The sequence below is a fragment of the Diplotaxodon limnothrissa genome, linkage group LG17, assembly GCF_057381915.1.
Source record: "Diplotaxodon limnothrissa isolate DT_005_m linkage group LG17, D_limnothrissa_male_GT1.1, whole genome shotgun sequence".
In the NCBI taxonomy this organism is placed as follows: domain Eukaryota; kingdom Metazoa; phylum Chordata; class Actinopteri; order Cichliformes; family Cichlidae; genus Diplotaxodon; species Diplotaxodon limnothrissa.
Genome location: NC_140612.1, coordinates 33,682,559 through 33,696,276, shown reverse-complemented (window position 1 = coordinate 33,696,276; position 13,718 = coordinate 33,682,559). Strand labels below are relative to the sequence as shown.

At 39.1% G+C, this 13,718-nt stretch overlaps 2 protein-coding genes across 2 annotated transcripts in view; one reads left to right on the top strand and one right to left on the bottom strand.

Moving 5' to 3' along the window:
- gsap (gamma-secretase activating protein) overlaps window positions 1-13,718 on the bottom strand; it is a 58,976-nt gene that overhangs the window by 15,132 nt on the left and 30,126 nt on the right. The window contains exons 26-28 of the mRNA XM_085375550.1: window positions 8,916-8,986; window positions 8,594-8,688; window positions 7,915-8,034 (exon numbers count right to left, since the gene is read on the bottom strand). Coding sequence (XP_085231676.1) covers window positions 7,915-8,034; window positions 8,594-8,688; window positions 8,916-8,986 — 286 coding nt within the window. The remainder of the gene's footprint in view (window positions 1-7,914; window positions 8,035-8,593; window positions 8,689-8,915; window positions 8,987-13,718) is intronic.
- LOC146615301 (uncharacterized) lies at window positions 2,331-5,746 on the top strand. Its single transcript, XM_085376480.1, has 2 exons — window positions 2,331-2,726; window positions 5,204-5,746. The coding sequence occupies exons 1-2, from the start codon at window positions 2,331-2,333 to the stop codon at window positions 5,744-5,746; spliced, it is 939 nt and encodes a 312-aa protein (XP_085232606.1).

Genomic DNA, 13,718 nt, shown 5'->3' with positions numbered 1-13,718 from the left:
CAGCACTGTGAGAGGTTACAGTAACCTGTGGGAACATACAGAAAACCAGAAGTACTGAAACTTTAAAAAGTCATCTTGTTTCTGTTTGCAAAGGTTAGCTGGCAGTGACAGTTCAGTAAAGTGAAGTGAAAGTCAGTTTTAAGAACATCTAAAGGTATTTTGAGGCACTAGTTGTGTCAGTTCCTTTTACTATAAAGCTGTTATGTCATGTTGATTTTTGTATTATACATACATACATACTTTTATAGTTTTTATACAGTGCATTGGTGCGTATAAACATGGTGAAGACGCTTCAAGATCATAGGAAGGCACTTGTTACATCTAAGGTATCCAGAAGAGCATCTCTGAATGCACAGCAGCAGTAGACCGCACACCATGTGAAACTCTTGTCAGCAAGGAATAAGAAACTGAGGCTACTGTTTGCATAGGCTCACCAAGATGGGACAAAGAAGATTAAAACAGAAACGCCGTTTGGTCTGATCAGTCTCGATTTCTGCTGCAACATTCGGACTATATAAAAATTAACAGTATTAACAGTTCAGGCTGCTGCCGGTGGTGTAAAGTTGGTGTAAAGGTGTGGCGGATATTTTACTTCGAACTCTTTGGGTTCCTTTGTACTCATAGTGAATCGTTTAAACACCACAGTCTACCTGATTATTGTTGCTGACCATGTCCATCTTTTTTGACAATATATTTTGATGGCTGCTTCCAGCACGATAATGCAACATGCCACAAAGCTCAAGCTCTTACACCGGTTCCTTTAACATAAAAATGAGTTCACTGTACATAAATGGTGTACCTAGTTAAGTATATATATATTAAATGCTAAAAATGCTGTGATGATTGCAATGTAGTGCATACTGTGTACAATTAGTATTATGGATTTGGGACATATCCATAAGTCCTGGTGAGTTGCTAGTTTAACTGCTAGGCAAAGTATTTCAAAAATGTATTTTATCTGCATGAAAGCTGGTCCGCATGTACATCTGTTTATCACTGTATGAACGTTTTCTAGGTTTCTGGGGTAATTCAGAAAGTAGTTTAGAGCAGCTGTGATCTGTGGTGACAGTGGTTTTCAAAATGGCAAATATAATCAGTTGCTTTACTGACTGAAAAGACAAGCTTTTTATATCTGGTAAAGAGAAGTAAAAATGTGTAGTATTTACAGTAAAGCAGTTGGGTATTAGATAAAAGTAAATAAACACAGAAGCTTCCTTTCACAGATATGGATTAAACCTAATCCTAGAATAAATACTTCTTTTTCTACACTTAATCCATGGCTCGCAAAACACCTGCAGAAATCTACAGCCACATTAAAAACTCTGAGAAGTTGTGTTCCTTTGTGCTAAATGCTATTGTCAACACACGGACAAGCAGTCTTTCTTTTTTTTTTTAAAAAAGGCAAACTTTTGTTCCTCAAAAATAATACACTGTATAAAATGTAAATTATGTCATCATTCCCACCTTCATTGTCACCTTCAAATACTCCTCGTCACTGGGGTTTCTACTCAGGAGTGTCTTTCAAAGGACATTTATGGATGCTTGTGGGTTTAAAAAGGTCTCTAATTAATTTCAATCTGAATGAATTTGCAACAGACAGATTCAGCCTGTGTGTAGACTGTCTGGCATATGTCTCTAAGAGATTTCTTCCCAGGATCTGCAGGTGATTGTAGTGCAGTAACAATTCTGACCCACATGTGAGACCCACACTAGAAGAAATAACCCTAAAAGTTTGGTAAAAATATAAACACAAGGCCTTGTTGAATAATGTACTCTGGGCAGACAAATCAAAGATAGAACTGATAGAAAACACACAGGGGAAGATTTTCAGGAGGATAAACTTATACCAACTGAAATGTATGGAGGTGGTGGTGCTATGTTTTGGGTCTCTTTGCTTCCTCTGGGAGTGGACTGTGAATGAGCTATGAATTCTGCATTAGATCAAATACTTTTCAAGAGTGATATGCAAAAATAAAAAACTTTCCTTTTTACATAATTTGTGGTTATATTGCTTCTTGTCACTAGAAATTGCTAAAGGACACTGACTTGTGACTGGCACATCCTTCGACTGTCTTCTTATGTACATGCAGCTTAACTTTAAATATCCCTTGTGAAGTATTATACATAAACAAAAGAAGAAAAAGAAGAAAAAAGCTCTTGTTTACATGTGATTTTTTCCCCCCTTAAATATACCTCAAGACCACAAACCACTAGGGTGTGTGCAAAACAGCATGTAGGTCACACACCTGAGTTGGATACAACATGGGCTATACCTCTTTCAGATCTAATTAAGTCTCACTGTTGCTATATCTTTCTCTTTCAACTTCACAATGAATACCGAAGACCATTCCAACACCTCCTCCATCCTCTTCTTTTTACCTACATTCCACAACTGCTTCTTTTCAGAATCGTGCCTCGATCCTTGGTACATTGCTGCTGGTGTGGTTATTCTATTAAGCTCCATACTCGGCATCTTGGCAAACATCAGTGTGACAGGGAAACTCATTCAGAATTTGCGCGGTTCCTCCATGTCGCAGCACCTCATCTTCAACCTGGCACTGTCGGACCTCCTCTGTCTGCTCATCCTGGTGGTCGGCAGCATCGTTTTCTGGACCGGGCTACATTTAAACCATTCAATCTGTCAACTTCTCGTTTATCTCTTATTTTTCTGCAACACCACCAACTTAAATGTTCCGGTGCTGATAAGCATCCAGAGGTACTACCAGGTATGTATTTATCAGTCCTTTAAATATGTTGTCATTTTTTCTGAAAATAAGATCACAAGTAGGACTTTTGTTTGAGTCAATTAAGAGTGTTTCTTATCTTGGGAAATAAAAAACAGATGTACAGTACTGTCTATAAGTACTGTCTAAAAGAGCCACCGCACATTTGTTTATATTTTCCTTCCAATGAGCCAGACTTTCCTAAAGTTTTTAATGTGGTCTTAATCAATTGTTTAAGGCTTTCTGAAGGTCTTTCAAAGTTTTTCTTTGGACATTGGCAGCTTTTCATTTACTTTCAGTCCATTTGGGATTGTTTTGCTTTATTGTTTTTTTAAATTTAGCCTCTTAACACTGATCTTTGAATCATTCAAGCATATAAAGGTTACAGGGATGAACCAGTGCTGTGTCTACACATCACAAAAAACTGAGCAAATAACCAGTTTTTATCTTTGGGTACTTTGTTACAAGCACAATCACAAAAATGCATCATTTATCCCCATTCCTCTAGTTGAATCTATAAAAAAATACCAACAATATCACACTTTGACAGGCATAAAATAGTAATATTGCACCAACAATGTGATTCCTAAGATTTGTTAGATGAAATCTATATAAACTGAAAAAGTGGAGCACAAAAATGAAAGTGCTAAAAACTATCATCTACAGATGATATTTGAAAGTCATGTCCTTAAGATATAGGGGGAAAAAATCCAGCAAAGACCTGACACAGGACCTGAGAGATGCATCTGGCCCTTTAGTTGATTTATTCACTGAAACCTCATCAGAAATAGTCTCAGGTGGCTGTCAAGAAATCATTCTTAAGGAAGGGAAACAGGGAGAAAAGCCTGAGGTATGCCAAATTACACAAGGACTGGGCTGAAAATCAGTGGCCACATGTCCAACCTTGGAATATTTTTGTTCAAATCATCCTCAGTATATTCAGAAGAAGAGGTCAAAATGGAGGTACAACACTGAGTGTCTACAGCAGCTGTAAAACGCAGTGGATCCCTTATCCCCTGGTTTGGAGATGGATTTTTTTCAAAATTGGTGGACTGAAAAATACAAAAAAAGATACCACCAGATTTTGATCCATCGTGAAATACCATCTGGAAAGAGTCTGATTGGCAGCAGGTTCATTTTTCAGTACGACAACAATCCCACACCCACTGCCAATGTAGTAAATGCAAACCTGTATAGAAAACTGCGCAATGGAACACTATCAGTCATGGATTGGCCTCCAGAGCCCAGACATTAGCATTTTTGAAACAGTGTGGGATCATGTTGACAGAGAAAAGAACAAAAAGGCAGCCAACATCCAAAGAAGAGCTTTGAATGTCCTTCAAGAATCCTGGAGAACTATTCCTGAAGACTACTTAAAGAAATTACAAGAAAAATTTCCTATGAGTATTCAGACTTTCAAGCTCATTAGATTTGTAGAGCGTTTTCCATTGTTCACATACATTAACCAATTATTCTTTAAAAAAAAAAAAAAGGAAAGAAAAGAGAAAGGTAGCCAAATAAAAACAGTAAAAGAAACAAATGAAAATCTACTTTGGCATTCTTACGCCAAGCCAAGCCCTTCCTTTGGCTCACATACGTGTAAAATTATTTCCAAAGTGAAGCATTTGTCATGCTTCCTACATGACAGAGTCAATAATATTTATTCTTCCAGTTCCACTACTGTAAATGGAAGAAAGAATAATCTTAATCTCCTCCTGGTTCCAATATACTGTACATACATTCCAATAAAAACCCCATTGAGACGAGATAAACTTTACAAGAGAGAATAATCCCTGCCGCTCAGTAATGTACCTCACTGGTCCCACCGGCATTTTAACCAGATATGGTCTGTAACAAATAAGCCAGCAAGACAAAGCTAAACGAGAAAGCCAAAAGACTCCCCAGTGGGGCGCAGGAAAGCTGAAGGAAAGGCGAAGGGGAAGAGCCGTATTGCATGAGGTGAACGTCATATTCTGAATACACAAACACAGATATCGCTAAATGCATCTTATATTCCCCTGAGGATACTATTATAACCCAATTTCCATTCACAAACCCACTTTAAAATCGTAGGAGCTTGTCTTCGTATCATTATTAACTTTTCTTTCTTTCTTACTTGTTTGTCCATGCGCACAATGCAAACAGAAACTTCTAATATTTAATCCAGCACAGTATTGATGATGCCAATTTGATAAAATGTATATAAATGTAAAAAGAAAAAGGTACAAGCTTAACAAATAGAACAATACCCTTTAAAATATGCCACTGCAGGCAAGATTTAAATAACAGTGACTATAATTCTTATTGGTGTGGGGATTAAAACCACTGATCACATAAAGGTAATATTTAATATTACACCAATTCTTCTAGAGAATGAAATCCAGATTGAATGGGTGGGTGTGGGCTCAATACCCACGAACACATCAGTGAATGAAAAATGCAGCAAACTTTAATCTAAAAATGTCCTTTTCATTTGCCAGGTTCTGCACCGTGAGAAGTGGATCGAAGTGACCCCGACACAGCATAAGATTTTTTTGTCCTCTGTGTGGCTACTCGGAGCCCTGCTTGGTATATTTTTCCTAAGTGAGGTGAAAATTAAGAAGTGGACGGATAAGGGCTCCTGCGAGAATCTCAGCTTCTCACCGGTACAAGAATGTATCTACATCACATTCACAGTTATCAGCCATGTCGTCTCATTGACCTGCTACTCACTACTTGTTAGAGGGATCAACCGAATTCAAATCTTTGATAAGAAAAAGCTGAGGATTACCAAGTTATTTCTTCACATCATCGCTGGTTCCCTGGTATTTGCTGTCATTGCTCTGATGTTTCGCACAGCGTATGTGACTGTGCGTCTCGCAGCACCGGAAAAACTGCTTTACATCAGCAAAATGTTCATATTTATGGAATGTTTTTACTTTTTCAAGCACTCTCTGAACCCATTACTGTATTACTTTGCCTCTCTACATGAAAGCACCGATAAGGAAATCCGCTTCTTCATGTCTCTTGATGACAGCTCCTAATATGTTCTCCCATATTTTTGGCCTCCTCATTCTAATGTGGCCTGATAGCCATGAAAACTGATGGAAAAATATGGATCCTTTGTATGGACAAAAGAATTTGGATCTTTTTTACTGGACTGTGTGACTAAATGACTAAATGTATCAAGTTAAATACTAAAGTGACTGATTAGCTCATTTTCCTGTGGTATGATTATTCTGCCTTCACATTTTATCACCCATTAGGCTGGAGCCTAAATCCAGGTTACACCCTGGACAGATCGCCAGTCTATCGCAGCGCTAACACATAGAGACAGACAACCATTCACACTCATATTCATACCTACAGCCAATTTAAAACCCAGTTAAGTTAACTCATCTGAACTGTTGGAGGAAGCACGGAGAAAAAACACCCAACTACAGGGAAACAAGCTAGCCAGTGGATTCAAACCCAGGACCTTTTTGCTGCAAGGCAACTGGACTGCCACCATCCTGCTCTACAGTTTATTACATAATATATAATAATGTAGCAATGTATGTCATTGCATGGCCAAAACACTGTACCACATCCAAAACTAATAGATAGATCTGTTATTTTGGTTCTTTAAATCTCAAACTTTGTTTGCTTCACTGAAAGAATGGACACATAAAAAAATAAAACGATCTAATAAGGAGATCTATTTGGAGATGAGACTTATTGTGTTTTGAGCAAATAAAATCAGACTTTTAATGTTTATGGTGCATTTATGTGCTGTTTAATGAATGCGAAATATGGTTCTGACTCCAAACACGTCACGTGAACCCTCTCTAACTGAGTGAGCAACTTAGAAAGACTGCAAAATGTTTTGTTTGGTTGATAATCAACTTTTAATTTTGATTGGTACAGAATTTTGGACCAGTATTTATTTTCTAACGCAGCTTTGGGTTGTAACTGTTAGCCGCACTAGGCACAGACAAGTTATTTTTAACAGCAGCAAGTAGAGCAGCAATATTTATTTATCACAGGCTCTAAATAGCTAACAGCATGTTGTTTAAAATACAAAACATCTTTGTAGTATTAATGTAGTTTTATGACACGGTAAACTTCCTGACTTCAAATCTCATAATCCCATATTTTATTTACAATAGAACATCAAAACATGTCGAACAATTATTTAACAAAAGTCTGTATTTATCTGGGAACTGAGGAGATCAGCTGCTGGAATTTTGGGAGAATATTTTTCATTTCATAATGCTCCAGATGTTTTCAGTGGGTGAAAGGTCTGGACAGCAGCCAAGCCAGCTCAGCGCCCTGACTCTTCTACTACTAAGCTATGCTGTTGTAATAAATGCAGCATGAGGCTTAGCGTTGTATTACTGAAACGTGCAAGGCTTTCACTAAAATAAATGTTGTCTGGATGGGAGCATATGTTGCTCTGCATTTGTGGATGGCACTGTGACAGCAAAAGTTCTTTTTGGGGGGATGTGTTGCTGCCATCAGATTCTAAATGAGCTAATATTTGTCATGCAGTAGTAAAACGTTCTAGTTTAAATACTGTCTGTGATTCACTGTGAACAAAATGTGGTTTCATGAGGTTTGCAAATCATTGCATTCTGTCTTTATTTGCATTTTACACAGCGATGATGACAACCTGAGAAGAATGAAAAGTTACATTTATAGTGTTAGTTTGCAGCTTAGCGTGTTAACATTAGCACTAAATGCAAACTGCACTTAAGGCTAAATCAAATGCATTAACTACACTGAATAGTCACTTTATTAGGTACAACTTGCTAGGAGCAGGTTTGACCTCTTTGTTCTGATGGTGGATCTAATTCTAACGACTGCGAGTTCAGCAAATTCACTGTTATGCTCAAGAAACCAGTTTGAGATGATTCAAGCTTTGTGACATGGAATGATATCCTGGTGGAAGAAGATGGATGCACTGTGGTCATAAAGGGATGGGCATGGTCAGCAACTATATTCAGGTAGGTTGGGCATTTAAATGAGGCTCAGTTGGTACTAACTGTGCCAAGAAAATATCTTTACACTGTAATCAGCAGCCTGAACTGTTCATATGGGATGGGTCAGTTCAAAGTTTGCTCATTCTTCTCTGACCTCAAAGAAGGATATCTGTATATCTTCTCTTTTTTACGAAATCAGTGCAAAATTAGAAACTTTTGAGCACTTAATACAAAAGAGAGCAAGCGCCTACCCGTCATGAGGCGAGACACAAAGGTCTCGGTGAGCTGCAGGAAACCGTGGTCAATGTACTGCAGAAAGGTGTGATGAGGGAGGCAGCGCACAGCAAACACGGCAAACAAGGTGTGATAGCCTGGAGAAACACAAAGGAGGCATCTGCTTTTTATGTTCCTAAATTCTCCTGCAGGCTTTTTAGCCCGTTTTCATGTTTACCAGTTTTATTTGTTCAGTCTTTGTATTGTATTGTAAAAAGCCTGACATAAAACAAATGGAACAAAGCATTCAGCTGACTGCTCAGCTTCAGAGGAGTGCATTTCTTACTTTTATTTACCAAAGGGATACACGCTCAGTATGCCTGCTGCGTTACACTTTCACTTCATTTAGACATTTAAATCTCCAGCCTCAGTGTTAAGGGTGTGTTGACGTCTCGCATTCATCATCTCTCCCCCCCCCCCCCCCATTCCCTTACAGTTTATGATCCCAGCACAGAAAGCCTTCGCTGGTGCTTAGGCTCCAGAAAATTTGTCCAAATGATTAAAATGCATTCACACTTTCTTACTCATGTCTGCATATTGTTAAATGTTTAACATATTTTTGGTTACATTAGCGCAGAGGAAAAACACACACATTGTTACGCTGGCTGAGGCAGAGGCAGACCGGATTATAACAGCTAGTTTTAAAGTGTGTGATACCGGGTGGGAGGGGCAGGCAGAGACTCCGGGTGGATTCCAGGATCCGAAGCATGAAGTGAAAGACGGACCACTCGGCCGGACTGCCCTGCTGCGTCCTGGAACGCGCGCACGCACGCACACACGCAGACACACACACACACACAATTCAGATAAGAACATTACATAAGGTGAGTACACATGTGATGAGAGGTTAACACAAATACACACATGTGGGCACACACGTGACGGGGAATGATGGTGCACACATACCTCGAGATGATTGCACACCTTTAGTCTGCACTTTATATTACATTAGTTGGAAACATGACTGATTTGTACTCACAAGCACAAAACACGAGGGCCGAGTTTGTACTTCAGCCAGACTGACTCCAGCACGTGTCTGATGAGCTCCAACTAAACACACAAACACACACAGACAGAGACACACCTTAGCGTTTGAGCCGCATATGCTCGATTAGATTCAAATGAAATGAAACTCGAATGATTTGTGAGCCTGTAAACTTTTGCGCAAAGCAGGGCGTTTTATCTGAAAAAGTTTCGACATGTTTTTCTGCTGTGGCGACAGTGATGTTCGCTTCATGGAAATTTACACTTGTCCTATGATCAGTTTCCTCACTTCTCCCTTTTTTTTTCCTACTTCCCATTTTCATCTCGAGTAAACAAGTGCAACCCCAGTGCACCAGGATGTGAACACGTTTCACACTCGCCCATATTATTTCGCCACACGCTTGGGATCATACGAACGCACTCGACCCGTCCTCAACGTGTCGGCCCGTACTGAAAGATTCATGGGCTTTTTTCCACAGGTGATCACTCTTTCACTTGTACAATAACAGGAAAAACGATCCATATCCTGGACACCAGTTGGTAGTGATGGGTCGTTCGCGAACGAAATGGCTCTTAGAGCCGGCTCTTTGACGTGAACGACGCGAGCCGGCTCCTTATCGCGAGCCGTCACGTGGGTTTTTTTTTTTTTTTTTTCCTCTTTCTCTCAGCCTCTCTCTCGCACTTTTTTTCCGCTTCACTCTGCACGCGGGCCTTGTGCTTTACGCTGGGCAGAGGGGGGAGGGGCGGTAGTTACACTCAGTAGCACAGGAACAGAGCCAGAGAGAGAGAAAGAGAGGCAGGGACAACAACATTAGAAAGGTATAGTAATCATCCACAACTATTTTCGGTTGCAGATGATAAAGGATTGAGAAAGTTTATTCATGCAGGTCCATATGACAGAGAATATGCATGTTCTTTTAGTTTTCATATTATAATTTATATTTAATTGTGTTGTGGTTTGCAGTGTTTTGTGTTCTTTTCACTTTAAATTTGTGAAAGGAAAAAGCTGAAAATTTAAATAGTTAAAACTTGAAATGTGAATAGTTGATTTTTGTATTATATGATTTATTTATTACATTTTATGTGGAGTGAATAAATAAAAGTATATTTACGGTGGCCCCTAGAGACAAAGCGCATACAAACTTCAAATCACGTACGAACTCTGAAGCATGTACAAACTCCAAAACACGTAAAAACACGTACAAACTCCAAAACACGTAAAAACTCCAAAACATGTAAAAACACGTACAAACTCCGAAGCACGTAAAAACTCAGAAGCATATAAAAACTCAGAAGCACATAAAAACTCAAAACACGTACAAAAGAGAACAGAAGTGCTCCAGGATGCTGGGCGCAGTGTTGAGCCTTTGTTATCTTGTGGCTACACAAGCCAGCAAGTACCAACGACCGGATTTGGTGTGTGGTAATAACAGGTAAATGAACTTTTTTTTTTAAATTATTTGAATATATATATGAGTGCCTGTGTATAAATACACAAACAGTACACACATGCTTTCAATTGTGTAATTTAAGTGATCTAGTAGCTCTGCTTTGGAAGTTCAGTTCATGCTAGAAATGTGTTTTGGAGTTTGTACGTGTTTTGTCTCTAGGGGCCACCGCATATATTTATATATAAACATATATAAATAAAACCACTTGTTTTTACGTTAGTAATTCCTTTTGTGCATAATTTTATATTATTGTTAATAATAAATTAATTAAAGCAACAAAACAACCTGAAGAGCCGGTTCGGAGCCGAAAGAGCCGGCTCTTTTTAGTGAGCCGAACCGAAAGAGCCGGATCTCTAAAAAGAGCCGGAAATCCCATCACTACCAGTTGGAAACCTTCCGCCAGCTGCTCCAAATGCCAGCAGCCAACATCCTCCACTCACCTCGGGGTGGGAATTAGCTGCACTTATGTAACAGATGAACCCAAAAGTCAAAAAGGTGTTCAGGATAAACATAATAATAAGCTCCTCTGGGCTTTTCCCCCCCACTTCTTGACGATGCTTTATTAAGTTTTAAATAATGTTAAACTTACCCCTGCACCGTCTGTGCTAAATAACACCATAAATCCCCCCAAACTCTGTATCTTTAAAAGCCATGAAAAAATATGAACCCCCGCTAAGGGTGATAACAATTTTAAATGGAAACTATGACAAAGGAAAACTATTATTTTTGTATTATTACTTTTTTTTCTAGTTTCCATAGTGGATTTAAAGGTTTTGAATGAATTCTGATTTAACTTTGCAGGGTGGTAGAGTAAGGTCATTTTAACAAGCCATTAAAATTTGGCAAGGTCTTCAAGATCAACCTAATGATTTATTGGTTGAAAATCGACAAAAAGCCTTACAAATGTGGTGTGTATTGTCAACATATACAGTGGGGCAAAAAAGTATTTCGTCAGCCATCGATTGTGCAAGTTCCCCCACCTAAAATGATGACAGAGGTCAGTAATTTGCACCAGAGGTACACTTCAACTGTGAGAGACAGAATGTGAAAAAAAAAATCCATGAATCCACATGGTAGGATTTGTAAAGAATTTATTCGTAAATCAGGGTGGAAAATAAGTATTTGGTCAATAACAAAAATACAACTCAATACTTTGTAACATAACCTTTGTTGGCAATAACAGAGGTCAAACGTTTACTATAGGTCTTTACCAGGTTTGCACACACAGTAGCTGGTATTTTGGCCCATTCCTCCATGCAGATCTTCTCGAGAGCAGTGATGTTTTGGGGCTGTTGCCGAGCAACACGGACTTTCAACTCCCGCCACAGATTTTCTATGGGGTTGAGGTCTGGAGACTGGCTAGGCCACTCCAGGACTTTCAAATGCTTCTTACGGAGCCACTCCTTTGTTGCCCGGGCGGTGTGTTTTGGATCATTGTCATGTTGGAAGACCCAGCCTCGTTTCATCTTCAAAGTTCTCACTGATGGAAGGAGGTTTTGGCTCAAAATCTCACGATACATGGCCCCATTCATTCTGTCCTTAACACGGATCAGTCGTCCTGTCCCCTTGGCAGAAAAACAGCCCCATAGCATGATGTTTCCACCCCCATGCTTCACAGTAGGTATGGTGTTCTTGGGATGCAACTCAGTATTCTTCTTCCTCCAAACACGACGAGTTGAGTTTATGCCAAAAAGTTCTACTTTGGTTTCATCTGACCACATGACATTCTCCCAATCCTCTGCTGTATCATCCATGTGCTCTCTGGCAAACTTCAGACGGGCCTGGACATGCACTGGCTTCAGCAGCGGAACACGTCTGGCACTGCGGGATTTGATTCCCTGCCGTTGTAGTGTGTTACTGATGGTGACCTTTATTACTTTGGTCCCAGCTCTCTGCAGGTCATTCACCAGGTCCCCCCATGTGGTTCTGGGATCTCTGCTCACCGTTCTCATGATCATTTTGACCTCACGGGATGAGATCTTGCGTGGAGCCCCAGATCGAGGGAGATTATCAGTGGTCTTGTATGTCTTCCATTTTCTGATGATTGCTCCCACAGTTGATTTTTTCACACCAAGCTGCTTGCCTATTGTAGATTCACTCTTCCCAGTCTGGTGCAGGTCTACAATACTTTTCCTGGTGTCCTTCGAAAGCTCTTTGGTCTTGGCCATGGCGGAGTTTGGAGTCTGACTGTTTGAGGCTGTGGACAGGTGTCTTTTATACAGATGATGAGTTCAAACAGGTGCCATTCATACAGGTAACAAGTGGGGGACAGAAAAGCTTCTTACAGAAGATGTTACAGGTCTGTGAGAGCCAGAGATTTTCCTTGTTTGAGGTGACCAAATACTTATTTTCCACCCTAATTTACGAATAAATTCTTTACAAATCCTACCATGTGAATTCATGGATTTTTTTTTCACATTCTGTCTCTCACAGTTGAAGTGTACCTCTGGTGCAAATTACTGACCTCTGTCATCATTTTAAGTGGGGGAACTTGCACAATCGGTGGCTGACTAAATACTTTTTTGCCCCACTGTATCTATACAGATTTAAAATAATAACTCACATTTGACCTCTAACATTTCCTTCAAAAGACTGATGTGAAGGCCAAAATGGTAATATTACTATATACAGCTATATAAAACTGCCATTGTTTGTATTAACAACATATAGACATAAAAGGAACAATATATGGGGATTCTAACGTTACTTTTGACCTCTGACCTCTTCGTCAAGGTCAAATAAACCTTCAGAAAATGTCTTTTATCTTTAAAACTGTTCTTAAAAATTCTACTGCCTTTGTTTGTAGGGGCAACATTTTGGAAACCATACTGCTGTATAAAGATTCTAAATATCACATTATAGTTTGCATCCAAATATCAGGTCATAATTGACCTTTGACCTCACTTTTACATTTCGCATCTGCCTTTCTTTCATGCTGCTTAGTCAGTTAGAAATTATCTGATAAGCTACAGTTATTCATGTCCATGTTATTTATGAATCGATACCTATGATCTACTCCTACATAATGTTTGTGTAATTAAAGTAAACATCTGTCATGCTACCCTTATTAAAGATCATTTAAAAAGAACAAAGAAAACAAATGAACATATAAAAATACAATATTATCTGCTTTAAAGTAAATACTGCTCAGAGAGTGAGCTGCTTTGGTGTAGGGCTGAGTTCTTAGAGTGCTTCTTGTTTGGGGATTTATTTCTTTATTATCTTTAATTTCTTTTAAATCCTTTTTCCTCTCCGTTTCTTTTTGAATTTTCTTAAAGCCCATTTTGTCAGCACTGTAAGCACAAATTAGGAAAGGAATGCCCCAAAAGACCATTGCATTCATCACG

What these genes read in the sequence shown, in the direction of transcription:
- LOC146615301 (XM_085376480.1), top strand. Translation starts at nt 2,331, where the DNA reads ATGAATACCGAAGACCATTCCAACACCTCCTCCATCCTCTTCTTTTTA. An exon ending in GCATCCAGAGGTACTACCAG is followed by an intron (nt 2,727 to 5,203) that starts GTATGTATTTAT and finishes TTCATTTGCCAG; the next exon opens with GTTCTGCACCGTGAGAAGTG.